At 33.8% G+C, this 22,017-nt stretch overlaps 1 protein-coding gene across 1 annotated transcript; it reads right to left on the reverse strand.

The window, feature by feature from the left end:
* Positions 1-1,959: 1,959 nt before the first annotated feature.
* On the reverse strand, positions 1,960-21,504 carry LOC143922296 (discoidin domain-containing receptor tyrosine kinase B-like). The gene is made up of 20 exons (XM_077445521.1): positions 21,456-21,504; positions 19,685-19,787; positions 17,128-17,359; positions 15,518-15,665; positions 14,077-14,177; positions 13,500-13,718; positions 12,908-13,031; positions 12,332-12,505; positions 12,110-12,243; positions 10,662-10,872; positions 10,390-10,491; positions 10,080-10,234; positions 7,542-8,105; positions 6,577-6,807; positions 6,354-6,491; positions 4,524-4,795; positions 3,659-3,751; positions 3,432-3,573; positions 3,189-3,339; positions 1,960-3,108 (listed from the first exon to the last, which is right to left on the reverse strand). Exons 1-20 carry the CDS (start codon positions 21,502-21,504, stop codon positions 2,951-2,953), a joined length of 3,501 nt encoding a protein of 1,166 aa, XP_077301647.1. The 3' UTR covers positions 1,960-2,950.
* Between the last annotated feature and the right edge of the window lie 513 nt (positions 21,505-22,017).

Consider the following 22,017-nt stretch of genomic DNA (forward strand, 5'->3'; position numbering starts at 1 on the left):
ATCTTCGATCAATCCAGTTACTTTGAATCTTTTCTTAATGTTTATATTGGTGTTATTAATAAAGTTTTCTTTGACAATTGATATTCCATTGCCGGTAACACAAATGTACTACAAATTTTCGTGCTGCTGATCCGCTCCTGCTCCGTGCAAAAAAAGTGTTTCTCTGCTCCAGATCTCTGAAAAAAATATTGCGAGAAAACCAATGCTTAAATATTGAATTAAAGGACATTACTCATATAATGTCAAGCTAAATTTGAGAGAATTCTGCTTGTGAGATAATAGTTCTTCTACGACTTTTTTCCGTATATTCTCAACATATTGTTGCGTAGGGGTGGGTGGATAATCCAAATGAAAGGCCAAAGTCGCTTAACAGCATTCATTGACTGATTCAGGTCTACGCGCAGTCGCCGCTCGTTCCAGACTAATACTCTGTACCAAGTGTACCTTCTTTTAAAGGGCAAGTTGCTCACTACAGCTTCCCCGATCCGTTTGTTTATCCATTTTTTAAGAACCTGAGGAGTTTGTACTATCCCATTTAATAACTTAAAAAATGCTTTCCCAGAAATATAATATATTCATAATATTATGTTTCAAACGACATTCAATATGGTTCATGATTTAAAAAAAAAATCAGTGCTTCGAACCGCTATGTATATAATTCTTTCTTCGCTATGTGGAGTCTGGGTGAAGTCTCTGAGCTCGTGCTAAACATGATGCTCTGGTGGTTTCTATGCGGTGCATTGCCTTGTGGCACGGCCTGTGGGGTACGTCCTTCCTCGTTCAGGTATTGATATTGGAAGTTCAGTGATGTCACATCTGCCATTTCTGAGCTGGTTCCCTGCTCGTGGCTGATCTCTTTGGTTTGTCGGTCGATTATCTTCCTTCCTTTTAAGTCCACCAATATGCCGAAATGTCCCAGGAAATCCACACGTATGATGGGTTTTTTGATGTTCGCCACTGTGAAATTCCACCGTTACTTACGTTGCATTTATCTTATCTATTTACTTATATTCGATATTCCCCCTCGTATTGATCCATTTTGTTGTAACTTGTATTCCTTTAGTCACTTTTCAAATTCCCATTCTTAGTATTCCATATATATCACTATTCAAAGCTTTCCTTCTTTGTTTTTAATTTTATATTATCGAAATTATTTTGGTGTCAATGTAATGTAATTTTGTAATACTGTATGTTTCCGTTTTTTAAAATAAATATATAATTCAGAGTAGGTATATATCTCAAAACTATACATGACTGATATGTCATTAGATGTTCAAAATTGTCAAGGGCAAATCATATGACAGAGAGGTATATAATTAATTGGCTTTAAGCCAAAAAGGAAAATGCAACTTATGTACATACTAGGGATTGTTGGTTTTAAATGTTTGTAACATTCGAAAACCAGCTTTTTACCTCTAAAAATTTTGGTTTTTATCTCGTCTACGAAAATTTGTTTATTAATATTTTATTTAAAATTATGCCCTTACATAAACAATAAATATTTTGCAGCTTCCAAAATGCTCAAAAGTTGTTTCATAGAGCAATCTCCCAAAAATTGTTAAACTTGTCTGTTTTAAATGTTCAATGCTAGAAAATGTAATTTTTTTTAATTATACCTTTATTTGTTATATTATTTTATTACACTTCACCCTACAAAATTACTAGTGAATGTTAAATTTGTTTAATTCTTATGTATGTATTTTGTTTTTAGGAAAAAAGTATTTTAAAGCACATTTCTTTTTAAATAATACCATGTTAAACCATCACACCTTTTATTATTGATTAATTGTTAGTCCTTCTCAATGTTAATACTGCTACTAATGTTTGTATTTCTTTCTTGTTTTATATGTATTGTATTATTTGTTTTGCTATCGCTATTTTTATAAATTATACATGTACATATTAAGCTATGTATGTATAGTGCTTAGTGTGTATTAGAAATGAAATAATGTTATATTTGAAATAAAATTTATTTTTCCAAATTACAAAGTTATTTGCATTTTTTTCCACAAAATAACAATAGTCGAAAGTATTTTTGATTCATTTGTTAAAAGCATAATGTTGAATGTAATATTCCAGTGTTAATTTTCTTATATTTTTAGTATTAAAGTAAAATTAATGACACATACTTATATTTAATAGAAAATTACTCCATTAAAAATTGATTTACTGTTTTGTTTTAATCATAAATCAATATGAAATATTTTGAATATATGACAGCTACTAAAATTATGGCTTAAAATGTGTATCGCCCTATGTATAATACGATACCATAATAGGTTTAAAAACATTGGCATTAATATTCAATAAGTTTGCCATTGGTTTCTAACTACCCATATGATATGGAAAGAAATCTGTTACATTTATTAATTTATGTGTTACGAATATTGTTTGAAATAAATCTTGATGAATATATATCATGGACAGAAATTTAATCTCTAAGCTAACAAATATTAATTTGATATCGTTTCAGGATGAAAACCTTTTTAAAGTATTTTATTTTAAGTGCTAACAGTTATAACAAAATCACATTAATTTCAACGGAAAACTGAGTTGCGTAAACCTTTCATAAACCTTCCCGGCACTTACATATAAGCTTCTTCTTCCAAATGGCTAACGATCGTGATGAAAGCTCTCGTGACATTAATAATTTTACAAAAATTGGGTATCTAATTTTTCTTCAAATTAACTGAAACTTTATATATTAAAAGACTTCTCCTTAACACTATTTTCACACATACATATACAGAATGTATGTGCACATATTCAAATACATTACATATGTATAATCATGATATATGCATGCCCATGTTTATCATATGCATTTGTAGATACATTCATTTCATATAAATTCCATACACACACACACACACACACACACACACATCCATACAATTAAATATATCGTATAAGATAATAGGGGAAAATAATATGATTTATTTTGATATTTTTAAAAATGATCATCAATTGGCACGAGATCTATATATTTTGATTTCAGGAAATTATATATTTCATTGAATGTTGGTCTATTTTTGGACTTTCTCTCCCAACAGTTAAGCATTAATTTATAAATATCTTCAGGGCACAACGGTGGTCTTGGGTGAATTTCTGAAAAACGTATCCATATTTAATTTCATGATAATATTTTCTGAATGAGAGTATAGATTGAATTTTATTTTGTAACTGACCATTAATTTCTTGTTTTAATAGGTGGTCCTCTGCGAGCTTGACAATATCTTTTATACTTAAATTTTCGTATGGGAAATGTTGGCACAGATCAAATATTTCCCAGATGGTAATAGCGAACGACCATACTGTACCTGGACATGTGTATCGTTTCTGAAATTAACAATTGAATCAAATAAATACATTTTATATGTACATATATATATATGTATATATATATATATATTTTTTGAAATATAACCAACCAGTAAAGTGCATTCCCAGCTTAGCCATCTGATTGGCAGTGGCTTTGCACCTTCTTGTATATAATAGTGTTCCGAGTACAGTGGGGAATACATTGCCGTGTCCGTAACCTTAATTTTGTTTCCCGGAAACATTAATATGTTTCTGAAATAAAACAATAATATTATAAACCGTAAACAGTGCCAATTTTTATATTGTATTATCGATGTCGACGGAAATGGGCAATCACCTAGCGGCTAAATCTTTATGTACGGCCTCTCTGGCTTCCAGGTATTTCATCGCTGAACATATTTGTAAAATTATTGAAAGAAATACTGGAAATCTGAAATTAGAATTATTTAACAATTATTAAAACATTATTCATCGCTGTTTATCTAAGGGGCGTAATTAATTGCACTTAAGTTTGGATCATATACACTTTGGTAAAAACAATTTGCACTTGGGCATATATAATTGCAGGGTGACCGTCACCGCACCGAATGTTAAAAAGTCGAAAATGTTCGTTTACCATGCATACATATGAAAAACGGTTAGTATATATTTCAGTGGCGTGCGGTAAAAGTCTCTCTCCCCCGTTGTACTTAATTTGCGTCACTTAATTTGCGCGAGCAGGATACAGCAGAAACAAGAGGAACAGGCTTTTCCTCCCGTATCCTGCGCACGCACATTAACCAAGGCTGTATGACGAAAAGAGAGATAATTTCACCGCATGCCACTCATATATTATATATACATACATAGTACCGTTTACCATGCACTCTTTTTTTCGATATTTGTTTTTTCGGGCTTTTCACTTTCGGTTCCGTGAGGTAGACCCATAATTGCACTTAGGTTTAAATAGTATACACTTGGTACATGGAACTTATATTCCAACAGTTTGAACTAACTTTTGAACAGTTTACAATGAGATTTGGAAAATTTGCACTAAGATCTGGACAATTTGCACTCAAATTTGAATAGTTTGCAATATAAAATTATCAATCTACAGGGTAAAAGTTGTAAAACAAAAAACACCATGTTTAAGCGAATTATATTAGAAATACCCAGCAAAGTCGTGTAAAAACCCTAGTGTATAATATTTTGCATAGGCTTACCTTATATAGTCAGGATTATTGGATTTTCTTAGATATTGATACAAATCGCCAGCATGTGTGTATTCAAACACAGCCAATGGTGGATTTTGAGTCGTGACAAGTCCAACCAGTCGAGATAAGGATGGATGATCCATGCTTCCTAAATATTTCAGTTCTTCTAAGTATTCTCTGAATGAGGCATCTTTTCTTGTCATTTTGACAGTTTTCAATTGGACTATTCTTGAAGTTCCCGGTGATATTGGTTTTGAATTTTTCGTTTCATATATAGAAATCTAAATATGTAAAAAAAATAATCCTAGATTTAATCGATTAATGTATAAACAAGATTATACTGAGATTATTTATTTAAAGTTTGGACCATCGTGGCATTATAGGAACTCCTAATGCGCCACAATGGTCGAAAATATACATAAAAAAAACCAATATATAATAAGTAGTGACAAAATATAAAAGAATAGTTAAATATAAGGAGATAAATTGGGAATGTCTTGCATCAACAGCACGAATATATCGTCGGTACATATATTGGCAGAAAATGGTAACAAGTCAAAAATTGGATGTTTTGAATTAAATTTTATTTTTGAATTTGTTAACCCTTTGAGTGCTGATGTGTTTTCTGTTGAAAGCCCTCCACGCTGAAAATTTCGCCTACATTTCCAACTAGAATTAGTTGGAAATCCAATAGAAAGCAGGTATAAAAATTAGGCAGCTGAAAATTAAACTACTGCCGAGGATTTCGAGTTTTGTAAAGGTGTGTTTAGACTCTCTAATATATCTTGCAACAATATAAAATAAACAAAAGTCTATTAATTAATGTAATTTTCCAAAACTAGTTCCATCTTCTTCATTGTTAAAATGTAATGCTCACAATCCAAATGCCTAGCCACAATCTAAAATACTCAAATAGCAGTTAGGGATTTCCATCGGGAAATTCTGCTATGGTTATAAATTCAGAAATTCCAGTGTAAAGCAGTGTTTATAAGCATTGACACGGATCACACGACTCATGTTCAATGCATTTTTTTTTCAATGCTACCTGGAAAGGCTTTAGCGGGTAGTATTCTTGTTTACTTTATACATGCTCGAAATACAACACTATCAGAGTTTTTCAGGCTCATGGACTTGTTGGCAAAACGCCGATCGGCGTTGGTCAGCATTCAAAGGGTTAGTAAAAAAATGAATAATGATTTAGGTTACAAATTAGAGAGCTTCAAACAATTTGATTTCCCTAAAAATGGATTTTCTCACAACAAAGATTTTTGACCTTAAGCTTTCTACCAGTATACCGACAATATGGGTTTGATGCAAACGATCGACAAGCGCCAGACGGACTGAACCACAGATTAACTGGATGGCTGCTTTAAAGGCAATTCTCAACTTCACGAATGATAGATTGCACATCAGATGACGAGTAACCTTTCGATGTGCACAGATGCAATTATTAAAATTGAGTTGGATCTTTCTGGCGAGTTTAATAAGGCAAAATTCGGAACTAAAGTATCAGAAGCACCGAACGTATACAGGGTAGGTATGTCGGGACTTCGGGTAGATTTCGCTTAGTGTAAGTGCGGACGCACAAGGTACACGTGTCGTTAATCTGTGGTTCAGTCTGTCTGGCGCTTTTCGATCGTTTGCACCGCATCGCGATAATATGTATGTACAAGAACCATTCATAAATACAAAACATCCCCATGAGGCCCGAATGGAAGAGAGAAGATCAAAATAATCACATTCAATTATGAAAATAATAAACAAATACTCATAAATATACATAAGCCCAAAGTTAATTTTATTTAATAAAATGTACTGTTTTATTTATAAAAAACTTACTTCTTGTGATCCAAGTGTACCAATTTTTAAAATTAGCCGAAGGGAAGTGATCGGAATTGCGTTGAAGTCAACTTCAACTTCTGGAAACGATCTTCTGAAAGCTGGAGATATATTCCAAATTGTAATAGCGCCCGTGTCCTGTAATTGATAATTTTTAACACTGTTAATTGATTTATTTACTTTGGGCTTATTGTTTATTCATTCTTATTCATATTCATACCACCTTGCTGGTGGTGGAGCATCTTCCATGTAATTTTTTCAGATCGGACAAGCTGAACGTTTTATCGTTATTGTCAATGCGATTATCGTGTTGAAGATTTTTGGAATATTTTTCTCTTCCTTGGGTTTTTGAGCTGAAGACGCTGAATCGAGCAGCATCATCATCATCGTCTTCGTCGGCAGGCTTCTTCATTGCTGAGCTCAGAGTCATGAATCTTTGCACTGGTACATCGTCCTGAAAAAGTTTCACGGTCAGCGCTCGCCGATCCCACACATACAAAAGCACAATATGTACATGGAATAACACAAGTATATGTAATGTCATTTAAATGAAATATATAATATGGCGCAAATGCTGAAAGGGATTGGAAAAAATGATAAAAACACACAAATATTCAAAAAGCATATTTTTCCGATAGCGCTATACTGAACATCACACCGCAGTACATAAAATTATTTAAGTAAAAGCATTTTTGCGCCAGCAAAACTCATTTAAACTAAAAAATATGCGCCAGCAATTTTAAAATCAAACTAATATAAATACACTCTGATTGAAAAACCCATACCAGATTAAATTTACTAACATTATCCGCTGCGAAATTAACAAAAACATGGGTAATTGTGTTTCATTTACACATTTCGATCATTGATCAATTGAATCTACAGATTTTTTTTACAGGAAAGCTAATTCTTTAGCCTGTCATTACATGGTTTTGATACATTAATTGAAAATACTTTGATATTCGAGTCGTATAAACTTGACAACACTAGTTTATACAGTAATCTCAAAAATATGATTAATTTGTGAATTCTAATCATCATTCGAAAGGAGGAGATTTGAGATTACTTTCTTTTACACACATATAATATATTTGCTGAAAGTTGTCTGCACTCCTTCAAATGAATCACATGCTAATAATACTTTTGAGATTACTCGTACAGCGATCGACTAAATACAAGTTTGATTACCCTTGAATTCGAAGGCACGACCCTGTAATAGTCGAGGGGTCCATCTTCGGAGTCGTTAAGGCAATCTATGTGTATGCCGTCTTGCAGGATGTTGGGCAGGTTGTTGTGATTGAACGAACACTTGGTGGGTGCCAGCGAGACGATGGCTCTACTCCTGAGACTCTCTGGGGAAACAGCTGTCACCAACATCGGCCTGGAGCTGGTGTGGTCGAGGCTGTATGTAGGCATTGGCGGCTGGTAGCCCAATTCGTACGCCGACAGACGATCGGGATCTAGGTCTAGTTCTAAGTATCCGTGGCCGAATCCAGAAGCCAGGTCAGCGTTGGCACTGTGGTTGGGAGTCCCATGACCCATTTGCTCGTTCCTGCTCGACTCGTATCCTCCCATCTGGCTATGGGTTGAGCTCATGCTGACGCTGTTGTTGGCCACGCCGTTCGGGTAGTATGCATTTTGGGATTCGGCTGCTGCAGCTCTTCGACCTTGGGACATACGCCCTGTTCGGGGTTGCTCCGTCCTTATTTCACCAGTTTCGCTGGCCGCTGGTGCCAAATTTGAGAAAAGGTCCTAAAAATCAAATTGTAAGTTATTTAAACGACAATATCAATCATACATAGTTTTCATGGGTCTACCTCACGGGCCCGATTGTGAAACGCCCGAAAACGCAAATATCGGAAGGCAAAGATCGAAAATCGAAAGATCTTAAGTCGAAAGATAAAAAAAGGGTGCATGGTAAACGGTACATACTCACTTAATTTGCGCGAGCAGGATACAACAGGAACAAGAGGAACAGGCTTTTCCTCCCGTATTCTGCGCGCGCACATTAATACGGGAGGAAAAGCCTGTTCCTCTTGTTCCTGTTGTATCCTGCTCGCGCAAATTAAGTGAGTATGTATCGTATACCATGCACCCTTCTTTTTTGATCTTTCGAATTTCGATCTTTGCCTTTTAGGGCGTTTCACATTCGGGCTCGTCACGGAGACCGAGTTTTCATATGTCTGAAAATTTTCACAACAACAATATAATTTAAAGTAATGGGATGACCTTGCTTTATGCGGGAATCACATCATCTGATTTACCGGACTGACTCACTTATATTCGAAAGGGGAATAAATAATTGAACCTATGTATGTATGTATATAGGTTTTTCATTGCAAATTGACCCTTTTTCATTTTTTTAATTTAATCGAAAAGGGGGCTATATATAAAATATAATTGAACTTACATATTGAACACTATAATATGTATATGTATAATTGAACTTACATATTAAACACTTATATTTTATTTTAATTACATATATACGGCTGCAAGGACCATTGAATTAATTTTGACAATTAATTAAGTACAAAATTAATCTATTGAGACATCTATGGATTTAGATTTTGTGCACAATTATTACAAATTATACACACAATAAATACATTATAGATTTTTGTGACAACAAGAAAGGATTTATTTGCCAATTTGAGGAACCGTTACAACAATGATCAGATAAAATTGGCAAACTCTGATAAGCAACGATCGATTTGGAGTCAAAAAACCCCCAAATCTAACCAGCAGTTTTTGGCGGATCGAACCAGTGATCGCATGGTGCTAAAAATATACGCTACCATTAAGCTAAACTGCTGGCTAATTGAATATATAATTGAACTTGGTATACTTTAACTTTATTTCAAATGTAAAAAATATATACTATTCACTTAGTACACTAATTATAATGGTTATAAAAACTAATTTTATTGGAAAACTTAAAAATACTTTTGTAATTTTTAATCGTGCGAAGCCGGGTAAAATCACTAGTATACATACACATATATATATATATAAACTTTAGTTGAATGTATTCAACATTAAATAAATTATTCCAACATTTAACAAACGGTTCGGTGATTATTCCACAAAAAGCGATCTCGCACAAGTCACAAAAAACTCGAGCACGGAATATCTGGCACTCGAGTTCTCGTTAGTATAATATTTCGCGTGGTTGCCTTTCGATTGATGGAGTTTTCGGGTTTCAGATGTTTCGTAATCGAGATTTCAGTGAATTGCGCGAGATCGCTTTTTGCGGAATAACCACCGAACCGTTCGTTGAATGTTGGAATAATTTATTTAATGACGAATACATTCAACTAAAGTTTATATACATATGTATGTATACTAGTGATTTTACCCGGCTTCACTCGGTATTTGTAATATAAACCGCTTGAATATGGCTAATCTAACAGTAAACATTGTATTAAATTTATTTGAATAGTTTTGTTTTATTTGAATATTCATTTGTTTTTTTTATTAAATTTGACGTCACGGATTCTACGAACCAAAACTTACATACATACAAAGTCTCTTTCGAAATTATAAATTAGATTTATTATGGAGTGTACATTATTTTTACGAAAGTGAATATGGTCAAAATTTAAGTTCAATTACATAATTAACACCCTATTCAAAGAGTTAATCTAAATTTACCGAATCGTTGCGGCTAATTGGGATAAGATGATAGGATTACCGCATAACGCGAGTAAAATGATATTGGCCCACCTTAATATTAATATTCAAAGTGTTTTTTAATATGGATGCAGTGTTTTGCGAGGAGTACTTGTGATTCTTCTTCAGAAACACGATCGGCACGAAGATGAGAAGCAGCACCGATATCAGCACACTCAATATGACGATTATGCTTGTAGATCGAGACGCTGAAACGAGTTAAATATGAAAACTTTTCAAACGTTGATCTTACAGACGAAGTTCGGATTAGGTGTTACGACATTTACAGTGAAGTTTGAACTCCCCAGTTGGGAAGGGCGATAAAAAATTCAACACGATTTTGTCTAGGAGAAAAGTTGCTTACCTGTGAGACGGCGATCCACGTCGCTTATAAATATTGAATTTTCCAACAGATGCTCGAAAGATTTCTGCTCTGTCTCCTCTGCGATGCTTACGTTTACAGTTTCTGAAACATAAATTATGCGAGATCAGAACATTTTACAGTCACAAGAGGCTTGATACTCTACATTCTCACTATTCAGATGGGTTCCGGAGAGCTCATTCGAAAATTAAATGGAAAATTCGAGTAAAAAAAAGCAATTGAAAATTGTAGATAGGGTATTTACATATACGAACCTGCGTTAAAGTACACTTCGGACAGCATGAGCCATTCCGAGGCGAAATACAATCGAATACGTATAAATTTGGCCAGTCGGCCACCCTGTATGTCAATGGTCACATTTCGAGCCTTTTGGGAGGCTTTGTCCTCTTTTTCAAAGTGTACCACCGGCTCACCGTTGAAATATCTACCGCCTATGCTGAAGAATACTACTGCCGTGCTGAATATCTGAAAAGATTCCGAATGTTTTTACGTATGATAAAAAGTAAGTGACAACTTAATTGAAAATAAAAGCATTTCGATGAACTTCCAAGTGTAAATTTATTTTGTTTATGAAAATATTAGTGAGTTCATACACGAACCAATCTGGTCAGTTATAGTGTACAGAGAAGAACAAATTGACAAATGAACTTTTTTTTTTATGTGGTTTCCATAGGATTTCCTTTTTAAATACATTTTGCATTTTGGCAGCTCAAAAGTTTTGCAAGCTCAAATTTAATTTTAATTTTATTATGTACATATATACCAGGAAAGCCTTACAGGTAAAACCAAATGTGCCTTCCTGGCCAATTACAAACAATGCAACATTTTTTTTACACAAGTCGCTGAATTACGAGAATTATTCTCAAATAGTGGTGACATAGTAGGTAGGATGGTTTTTAGCAAATTTAATGGAGGAACTGTTTCTACAATGAAATTAGAAAAATCAGCAAACTCTAATAGGAAACGATCGACCCGTAGTCACAAATATCCAAGTGTGACCAGCAGTGTTACAGACATACTCAGAATGTATTTTTTTCAATCGAGGTTAACTTACGGGATCGAACCCCGCGCCCCTTGGTGCTAGGCAAAAGCCCAACCACTGAGCTATGCTGCTGGACAATGAAAATTTTTATAGCAACGTTTCACTGTGGTTTCCATTGGATTTCTCTTTTAAATTCATTTTGCGATTTGACAGTTCGAAGGTTTTGGCAGCTCAAAAGTTTTGACACCTAATAAGTTTTGACAGCTAAGTTTCATGCGACATCTGGTGAGTTTATAAGATAGCTTATTATTAGTTTTAAAAATTTAATGTAATAGTGTCAATTCTTCATAATTGTACTTCAGTTAGCCGTCCTTTAATTGAAAGTTATTTTTACTATTATTTTCTAGTATTTCACACGTTGACATGTCAACAGGTGATTTTGAAAATTAATTGACACGTGATTTTAAATTGAAATTTAAGCTTATACTCGTGTTCCAAAAAAATGAATTAGTATTTTGAAAAGTTATCAGTGTGCCCTCAGAATATATGAAAATAAGAATAAAACCGTATTATTAACTTAATTTAGTCTAATCGTGGACTTCACACCATTTTGTTCCAAGTACGCGATTTCTATACGCATATTTTATACAAAAGTAGAAAGTCATTATACTTGTGTATATTATAATGACTTTCTAATTAAAGTTAAAGCATCACGTATACCTGGACATCTCGACTGTAGTAATTGTTAGCAAAGAGTTTGATTTGAGATATGTTTTTAATAGCATTGAATTCGAAACCAATCTCCATATAATTATCTTCGAACGACGAATTCTTCCAAGCGACCCAACCGTTTCCTGAAAAAGTATAAACAAAATGTATGTGCATGTGACCTGTTTTGTCTTAATTTATTGCGGATAAATTGTGGATGAGCGTGCGGCTTACCTTTAGCAAAACCCAAGTCCAACGAGAAGAAATCTCCACCCACTTGGCCATCGGTGAGTACTCCCAAACCCCCGACAATGTTCCCTGAAGAGTCCTTCCAGCCATCATATTTCTTGTCAACGTGGTCCCCTTTTTCGGCCGAAGGATCAGGTGCGGAATAACTCAAAAGCCCACCTGAAACGCGGAAAATCATTAATGGTGAAAAAAATACACGGTGTATGGATACATTTCTATATCCCAATGGTCAAAGTGAAAATATAAATAAATTGGTGAAATGGGGATTATATTTAATTTTTTACAGCACCGGAGCACGTCAAACTTATGATAATGGTTGAATCATATCCGTAAAGTGAAAAGTAATTAAAACCTCTGCGTGAATGCAGATTTTGGTAATTGGATTATTAGTCACATTGCGATCGCCCAAAAGACAATTTTTGCCATGAAAATCGCGAATACGGAATATCTAGCACTCGAGTTCTCGTTAGTATGATAGTTATCGTTAGTGTGATGGACTTTTCGGCTGCCAGATGTTCCGTTATATATATGTTAGTGACTTTTGGGCGAGCGCTTTGTGACCAATATTCACCGAACCGCAGATTTTGTATAATTTATTCTGTAAAGTAACATTAACAATGAATTTAACGTCCGACCCCTCCTCCACGTTTACTAATAGTCCTTCAATCCTAATGACTTTCAAATTCTAAATCCATACACTTGTAATTACAATTTTACTATTCATATGCTCGATTAATTACCATCGCATGGGCTTTGGCATTTTCAATTATTCAATAAAAAAGTATATTGAAAGTAAAAAAAAAATCGAAATGGAAATTATACAAATTTTAGGCTTTTTATCAATTTATATTCGTCGAGCGTCATCTACATACATACAGAATATGAGGCGTCATTATATGAACCGTTATATTTAAAAGTAGCGGAAGTCAGATTGTCAAATTTTAAGGTTCCTAAAACACTATTTCTGTTTGACTGAATTCACGAATTGCTATCACTTATTTTAATTCGATATGTCGGAAAGCAGAACAATCGTATCACCAGCTGACAAACTCTACATACGAGTCGTAAACAATGTGCGCAATATCAAGAGTTTGCGTGACTCTGGTCTAGACAATAGACAAATTAATGGATCGGGGAAGCTATGCTGTGCAACTTGTCCTTTATAAGGAGGTACAAACAGTAGATCAAATAATTCCGGAGTAAGCGGTGGTTCCGTGTGGACCTCTGGGTTCGTTGAATATATGCTGTGAAGCGACTTTGGCCTTTCATTCGGATCCCGAACAATACACAACAATACTTTGTAGTTGGATATACAATAGTTAAAAGGCTGGGAGCCGCCGATGCATAGTTCGAGAACATTAATTGTGCATAGCTTTTAGCGAATATGTCAAACACAGCGTAAAATCCACGCTCCGATACATTCGAAACGAAGTGCCAAAATATCGGCGTGTTGCATTTGTTCGAGCTTTTTGACGTCAGATTAAAATAATTCGCAACGTATTTTTAGTCACGTTTCGATTGTAAAGCGTCGACGCTCATTTGACATTTCAACATTATTACGGGGTTACGACCGTCGTTAACGTTAAACCCAGCGGCCCCGGATTTAGTACACCTGGCGCGGCGAATTTCCTCATGCGCAAAAAGCTCACGGTGTATGTATGTATGTATGTATACACATTTGACTGAGACAACAATTTATTTCGATAGTTTTCTAGCACATTTTCTAGTACCTGTGTAGGTACACAGCTGTGGAGAGCGTGTTGAGATAAGAAATAGGCCGGATAGAGCAGTGACCATATCGGCAAATTGCAACATGCGCACCGACCGTCGTCTGAATTGTACAAACACGCAAATCCACAATCTAATATCGACTGTCGGCAAATATAATCTTACATATTAAACACTAAAGTTTGTTTGTATGTATGTACCTACGTATTTTTCGTCAACAGTGTATTGTTCTGACGTCATCGAACAAATAATTCGCATTTGTACGATTCAATGGATTCGTAGTTCCACCACTTCGCCACCGAGAGCGAAGCCCTAGGGCTTCGCCCCCTAAGGGTCGCAGACGCCGAGGGCGGAGCCCAAGGGGACGCAGACCCCGGGGGTATACATATAATTTTTTATAAGAGATTTACTATATATGTTTGTTTGTTCGTGACAGTCAATTTAATAAAAAAAAACAAATGAGTATTCAAATAAATTTATATAAAATAAAACTATTCAAATAAATTTAATAAAATGTTTACTATTAGATTAGTCATGTTTAAGCGGTTTATATTACAAATACCGAGTGAAGTCGGGTAATAAAGCTAGTATACATATAAAATATTTGGAAAACTAAGTAACCGAAGGCTTACAAAGTTTATTTTAAAATTTTACAAATTAGATATGTAAGTACAATCATTTTTGTTAAGCCTTTGAATGTTGACCAACGCCGATCGGCGTTTTGCACAATAAGTCCATGAGCCTGAAATACGCCGATAGGCGTTGTATTTTGAGTATGTAAAAAATAAACAAGAATACTATCCGCTAAGCCTTTCCAAGTAGCCTTGAAAAAAATGCATTGAACATGTGTTGTATAATCTGTGTCACTGTTTATAAAGACTGGTTTGCACCGAATTTTCTAAATTTATAACCATAGCAGAATTTTTCGATGGAAATCCCTATCTGCTGAGTATTTTAGATTGTGGCTTGGCATTTAGATTGTGAGAATTACATTTTAATTACAATTAAAAAGATGGAACTAGTTTTGGAAGAATACATTCATTTAAAGACTTTGTTTATTTTATATTTTTGCAAGATATATTAGAGAGTATAAACACACCTTTACAAAACTCGAAATCCTTGGCGGTAGCTATCTAGGGTAGTGATCTAGAGTTTGTTTGGATTAGTTCTATATTATCTATAGTTCTAAATAATTCTAGTAGGAAATGATGGCGAAATTTTCAGCGTGGTGAGCTTCCAACAGAAAAGACGTCAGCACTCAAAGGGTTAGTGATAAAAATGATTTATTTTTAGAAATAGAATATATGTATATCGGAAAGGCCTGACAGGTAGACTCCAATGCGCCTTTCTAGACAATTTTTTACATACATTGCAGCATTTTTACTACATAAATCACTGTATTTCGAGAAACTAAGAAGATAAAGGAAAGAAAAGAGAACTTACTTTCATCAAGGCATCCATAAAGCTCAATCCTCATACAGACAGTGCGTAACATAGGGCTGTATGGTACTATTCTCACATTTGTGGCGTGCACTGGTGGTGTTAATTGTTGCTGTACCACAGTCGTGGTATCCGAATTTCCCCCGAATATCTAGAAACAAACGCTAATGTTAATCTTTGACAACCATGTATGTAAGTAAGTACACGAGAAGATCACTTTTTCGAAATTAATTCTCCCACCAAATCTTTATTACTTTTCAGGAATCAGAAGTACGTAATGTGCTATGCTATAATATGTACAATATTAATACTAAAAGTTTTTCAGTTAAAATGAGGATATAATTTTCATTCGGAAAGTTTTTATTGTTTGAACTTTGTATGTGGATTCACAATCTATATTTTGTATATATATAAATATACATAACTTCGTATAAATGAATGTGTGTATATACATATGTAAATATATATATATATACATTGTTAACAATACAAAGATTGTTTGCAAAAATGTTTCACTGGTAATCTAATTAAAATGTTTTGAAGCTATTCAAATATTATTACTGAAAGAAAAGTTTTGCCAGTTTTAAAACTCTCATATACATGTGTAGGTTTATCGTGGCATTGTAGGTGGGTGGATTCGAATTAATTAAGAAACTTTATTTTTGCTATCCCATGGTGGTTAAAATTTATTGATAATGAGTAATTTTTGTTGATACAATGCAGCTCAATGGTTAGAGAAGGTATGACCAATTCGAAAGTCGCGAATTTAAATAGAATTCCCTAGATTGCCACGATGATTATTAAAATATTTTATATAGTCACCTTATATGTATGTATGTACATATGTAGATGTGTAATTTAACTGAAATGAGTATGTAATGAGAGAAGCTTTAATTATTTAACGGTGAATAAAATAAAATAAGTGCAAGAAATGGAAAAAAATACGGAAGCAGAGCCGTCATTTCAAGGCGGATATCATTCGCATGGTGACTATTGAGCGCAGCGTACTGAACCCCCCTCCCCTTCTTTCTCGCATCTGTGAGAAACGTGTACAAGGGGCTAATAAGGGGAAATAAAATATAATTCCTGGTCACTCGCTATCCATAACAATGCGGTAAGTGTTAACTATTGAGCTACGTTGTGGCTTTTAAAAATCCTATATGAATTGATTAATAAATTACATATATTATAATATGAATTGGAATGTCAAAAAAGTAAAATATACAGAAATTAACAGATGAATTATGAAGAATTAACATTTTTTTATTCATTCCCCATGACTTATTACAATGTTTAAAATTCTACCCTAAACAATTAGAATTTGTGACTAGAGATGGGATTTTTAGTTGGGGAAAAAGGTGAAAAAATCACAAGGGCGGAATTAGACCATTGATCTATATTTTTTACTAAAATAGTATCAGTATTTAAAAAAAAAAAACATACATTGGTTGACAAATTGGAAGAAGAGAGCATTGTCTGATATATTTCCGCTTGCTTTTAGATAATATTTACTCTATTGTACGTGCTACTATTAGTCTCAAGTTGATCCAACTTGTCCCAAATCATTACATTTTCGCTCCAAGGACGCGATACATTAAAATATGACTACAAACCATTTTATCGTCCCATCTGGAGTATTGTTGCCATTTGGTCATTCCTGGTCTCCAGTACTCCACCGTGTACTCCTCGGTGTACTCCTGTCCTCTGCCGCTGTGATAACGACCCTGAGTGGCGACCGCTGTCACCAGATGAGGTCTCTCAAGATTCACCTGCATGTATTCCCTGACTCCAGGTTCAATCTGAACCTTGGGACACCACCCTCCCCCACCCACCTCACGGTTCAATCTGAAAAATGCGATACATTTTTTGTTGTTTTTTTACCCGTTCTTCGAAATATCTAAAGTGGCGGGAGCACAATTAAACACGCTACATTAGGCTAATTCGGCTCGTTTCGAGTTTGGCGTCGTATATTGGCGGCCATTAGCCGCGATACCATCTAGATGCGGATCTGGAGCCGATACATTAAATGCTTTATACGCGGAAATAAATAACTTTTATCTATTTGCGCGGCGGGCGCTTCTAAATCAATGGGGGTCGAGAACTTTAACAGAATTGGGGCGAAGGCGACACTTTCCCCCCCCCCCCCACACACACATTATCCGCTATTTTGTAATATATATGTATGTACATATATATTGGGAGATGCCAATGCTTCATCGAATGATAAATTGGTAAGCAGATGAACTTCTTACGTATATTAATTACTGTATATACCAGCGGTGGTGAGCCTTTTTGAACTCAAATACCAAAAACACCAAATCTTGAATTTGAAAAAGTGTCTCATGCTATATATGTACATATATATCTAGATAAATGGGTAAAATCTTAAATTTGAATCGCTACCAGGATGACCACCGCTACGAAAATTGCCGTACAGAAAATTGCCCAAATATTGCTCAGCAAATGCTTTTTTATACGAGATTTGGGCAGTTTTCTGTACGGTAATTTTCCTGTGTGACGAATTTTCATGCGACAGGAGACCCGCGCGAGCGATTTTCGTAGCAGCGGTTATCCTGGTAGTGATTCACATTCGGAATGTAATCACCGAACCATATATGTATCTACATATGTTGCATGGACGTGTAGAGGGGACCGGAGTGAAAGAACCGGCAGTAGTGGTAGAGGTAGTTTATTGTTTTTAATCCGTCGGCCTACCAGCTCCGAATGGAGCACGGACCAAAACCACCTAATATTAATATAGCCATCGGGTACTATCGGGTACCGCACAGATAAATGATTGGTCGATAGGTCGTGAGACCTTATTGGCTGTTGTATACATCTTGTTCATATGTCGAGGTCTTTTTGGCGCGAACGCGAGATCAGCGCTAATAAACCAGTCATCGACCAGCGCCAATCATCTCATCTCTACGTTACAGTACTATATATGTATAAAAATCATTACTTACATGTTTACATTAGATTATATTTCGAAGAAGCGAGTACGTCATATTATCTCATTTTTTTACATTGAATGACATAGACATTTTTCTAGCACCAAAATATTTCAATTTTTAAATGCTGGAATTTATCAAATTTTGACATAGGCGCTTTTTACATTAAGGTCCAGATTTATAAAGATTTGTCTTAGAAAAATTCTCTTATTTTATAATGTGGTTTTTATATCGTAGAAACATATTCATACATGAAGAACTAGATCATAAATTTCTGACAGCATAAAATATTTTTTACACTTATTACGTCTAGGTCCAGGTTTAAATGTGGAAAATTTTCAAGGGCCACACATTTTTGAACAACAAATATGTTTTGTTTCAAATATTTCCATTGATTCATTTTAGAGACAAAACAATATATACTGAATGAAATTTTATGTTATTTTTTCATTATTAAAAATGATAAAATTGTATCTTTACTATTTTTTTTAAATATTAAATATGTATATTAATCGATTTTGTGTAATAGTTTTTCATGAATCGTTTACATACATATGTAGTGCTACGTTTGGCACACGTATATGTACTATGTTTGGCACGCGTGTAGTAGAAGGAGAGAAGTCTTACTGAAAATTAAGATTTTTTTTTGATCTTTCAACCAGTAAAAATCTATCAGTGAACGTCTCAAAGTTTTATCATTTTAAATACATATGTATGTGTATATACGTATGATACAAAAAATTCTAAATAAGCCCACCTTAAAAAATCATCCCCTTTTAGATTTAAGATATGATTTATTATTTTTTGTGCTTGTTTTAAATGTAAAAGAGACTTTCACTAAGAGAAAAATACGGAAATATAAAGAAAACTAAAATTTCCGGGCCACTCCTATCTACACGACCTTTTCTGAAAATCTCTACATACATATGTATGTATAAATTTGCAATTATACAAATTAAAATGCAGTCGAGGATGTTGCTGTTTTTTATAAACACGGCTTTTCATTTCCAGTAAACGGCATAAAGATAATATTTTTCATAGAACCATCATATGTACATGAGTGTGAATAATTTTCGTTTTTGCATTTTAAAATTTGTGTACGGATAAAATTATAAAATAATTAAAATTATAAATTTTACAACATAATTTGTGAAATTTTCATTAGTAAAATGTCTACCGGGGTAGTGTAGATACTCGAAAGGAAAATAAATGAAAATACCTGGCATTACTTGGACCGAGGAAATTCACGTGTGATGAAGTTGCATTTATGCTGGAATTTCGAATTTCACCAGATTCCATACCCAATGCCGACATACAAAAATCTGCAAAAAAGAGAAAAATGTTGGTTTTTATTTTATTTATGAATATCTACATGTTCGTCTGATTCTAAGAAATAAGTCTTAAGAGGGCTGTACACCTGAAACCTTAATTTTGTTACCGTTCCTTTCTTCGATATATATATATTGAGTGTATGTATATATTGAGTGAATGCGACAATATATATCAATATATATATTGAGTGAATGCGACAGTTGCTCTTCGACCAGATAAAGCGTATTTTAAATTGACAAAATCGAGGTTTCGTATTCTACTATTTTCTCCTCCAAAACTGGACCAATTTTTAAAAAAATTTCATCATCGTTATGAGAAAGATACATTCTGTGCATCTATCGGCGTATTTTTTTTAAAATCGACCGTTAAATAAGCACGCTGGACTCGTTTCGTGGGTGTAAAAAAGAGGCGATTTTATAGATGTTTAGTGGCTCCTAGCTCATATAAAAAATAATTAATCAAAAAAATAAAACGATAGATGCACCCCAATGGTGGATATCCATAGCATATTAAAAAATAATTTCTCTAGTGCCATAATTGAGGAAGGGAGAAGTATAGTACGTTTGTATGGACAAGGCGCTGCTGTCCAGCCCTCTTAATGATAATAAGAATATAATAAAAACAAAAATAACAACAAACTTGTGTGAGTACCTATACGTATAATATATGTATGTGGTTTATTTTTGCTAATTTATATACGTATGTTATTGGTAGAGTTACCAAATATTCGAATATCGAATAGTAGATTTAAAATATTTACATAGATTAAGTTTTAGAAAGTTTAAAATATCACTAAGAGAATCCTAATCTGCTACATCAAATAGAATCAAAGCGTAGTGGAGATCCTATGAAAAATATTCGAATACACAGATTTGAGAATCCTAGCTATTGGCAATCAATTAGAATTTATTTGCAAGCATATAATTATAAATTTAAATATTAAGACATATACATATACATATACATACTCGCGGATGTATACATTGTCTAGTATGTGTCTGCATCGTCAAAATCATAGTAACAGTGTACACGAGAGATATAACCTAACTATAATACATAACTTTACCCCAAACTAAAACCGCAGGTAATAGGGATGTATTTCTTTGTAAAACTTATACAGTAGATTGAATCTAGTTAATTATTGTCTATTTTGCATCAATCCAAGCATAAAATTTATAAAAATAGTAACGTCGAAACCAGCTTATCTGTGAAACTTTAATGAAGTATCTTGAATCGGAAAATTTACTGGTGCACAGCGGCGAGTGTATGAATTTGCTAGCCAGCGTGTACCATGTCTAGTAAGAGTATCTGTAAGAACATCTTGCGTTGTAAACTTCAGCTAAAAATCAAAGCTGGTGTAAGCACTTACTAGAAAATGTATACATCTGCTAGATTTGACGTTTTTACTGTAACATATGTACATACATACATATGTCACGGCCGGTACGAGGATTATGCGAGTGAGGCATTTGCACCAGGTAAAAGATGGAAAGGGCACCAAATTGGTAAAGTCAATGACTTGAATGATACATGTGTATGTATTGTTTGTTCAAATAAATCAGAAATGATTCACTTGAGAAACCCTGACTCATCAGCCATCACACGAAAATGTTAATCTATTATGAACACATACATAAGTACATAGAATATGTACATACGAAGACTTTTGAAGACACTCTTCTTCGAACAGTGGCTCATTGGGCCCATATTCTACACTAGTTTTTCTCAAACATAAAATGCATATATACAATTATTGGTAACTAATACAGTTCTAATATACATTTATTTGTTTTCTATACATTTATAATTTAAAATTTTCAAAATATGGCTTCGCAAGGGATCAAATTTTTCGAATAAAATGTTCATAATTAGTGTTAAAAATTGTTATTTTACGACAATGGGTACTTACATACTTATTTTTTATATACATATATACATATATATATATATATATATATATATATATATATATATATATATATATATATATATATATATATATATATATATATATATATATATATTATATATTCTCTTTATTTAAAAAATATACATACATAATAATATTTCGAATGAAATTAATTAATTTTCAGAGAACCAAACAAAGTTAAAATTAAATGATCGAGGCATAAACATAATTTTAAAAGAGGGCTTTCTAAATGCTCTCAAATTGATAATATTAATTTCAAGGTTGGAATAGCAGACAATGGAATATAACGT

Source organism: Arctopsyche grandis, chromosome 2 (assembly GCF_051622035.1).
Source record: "Arctopsyche grandis isolate Sample6627 chromosome 2, ASM5162203v2, whole genome shotgun sequence".
NCBI classification, from domain to species: Eukaryota; Metazoa; Arthropoda; class Insecta; order Trichoptera; family Hydropsychidae; genus Arctopsyche; species Arctopsyche grandis.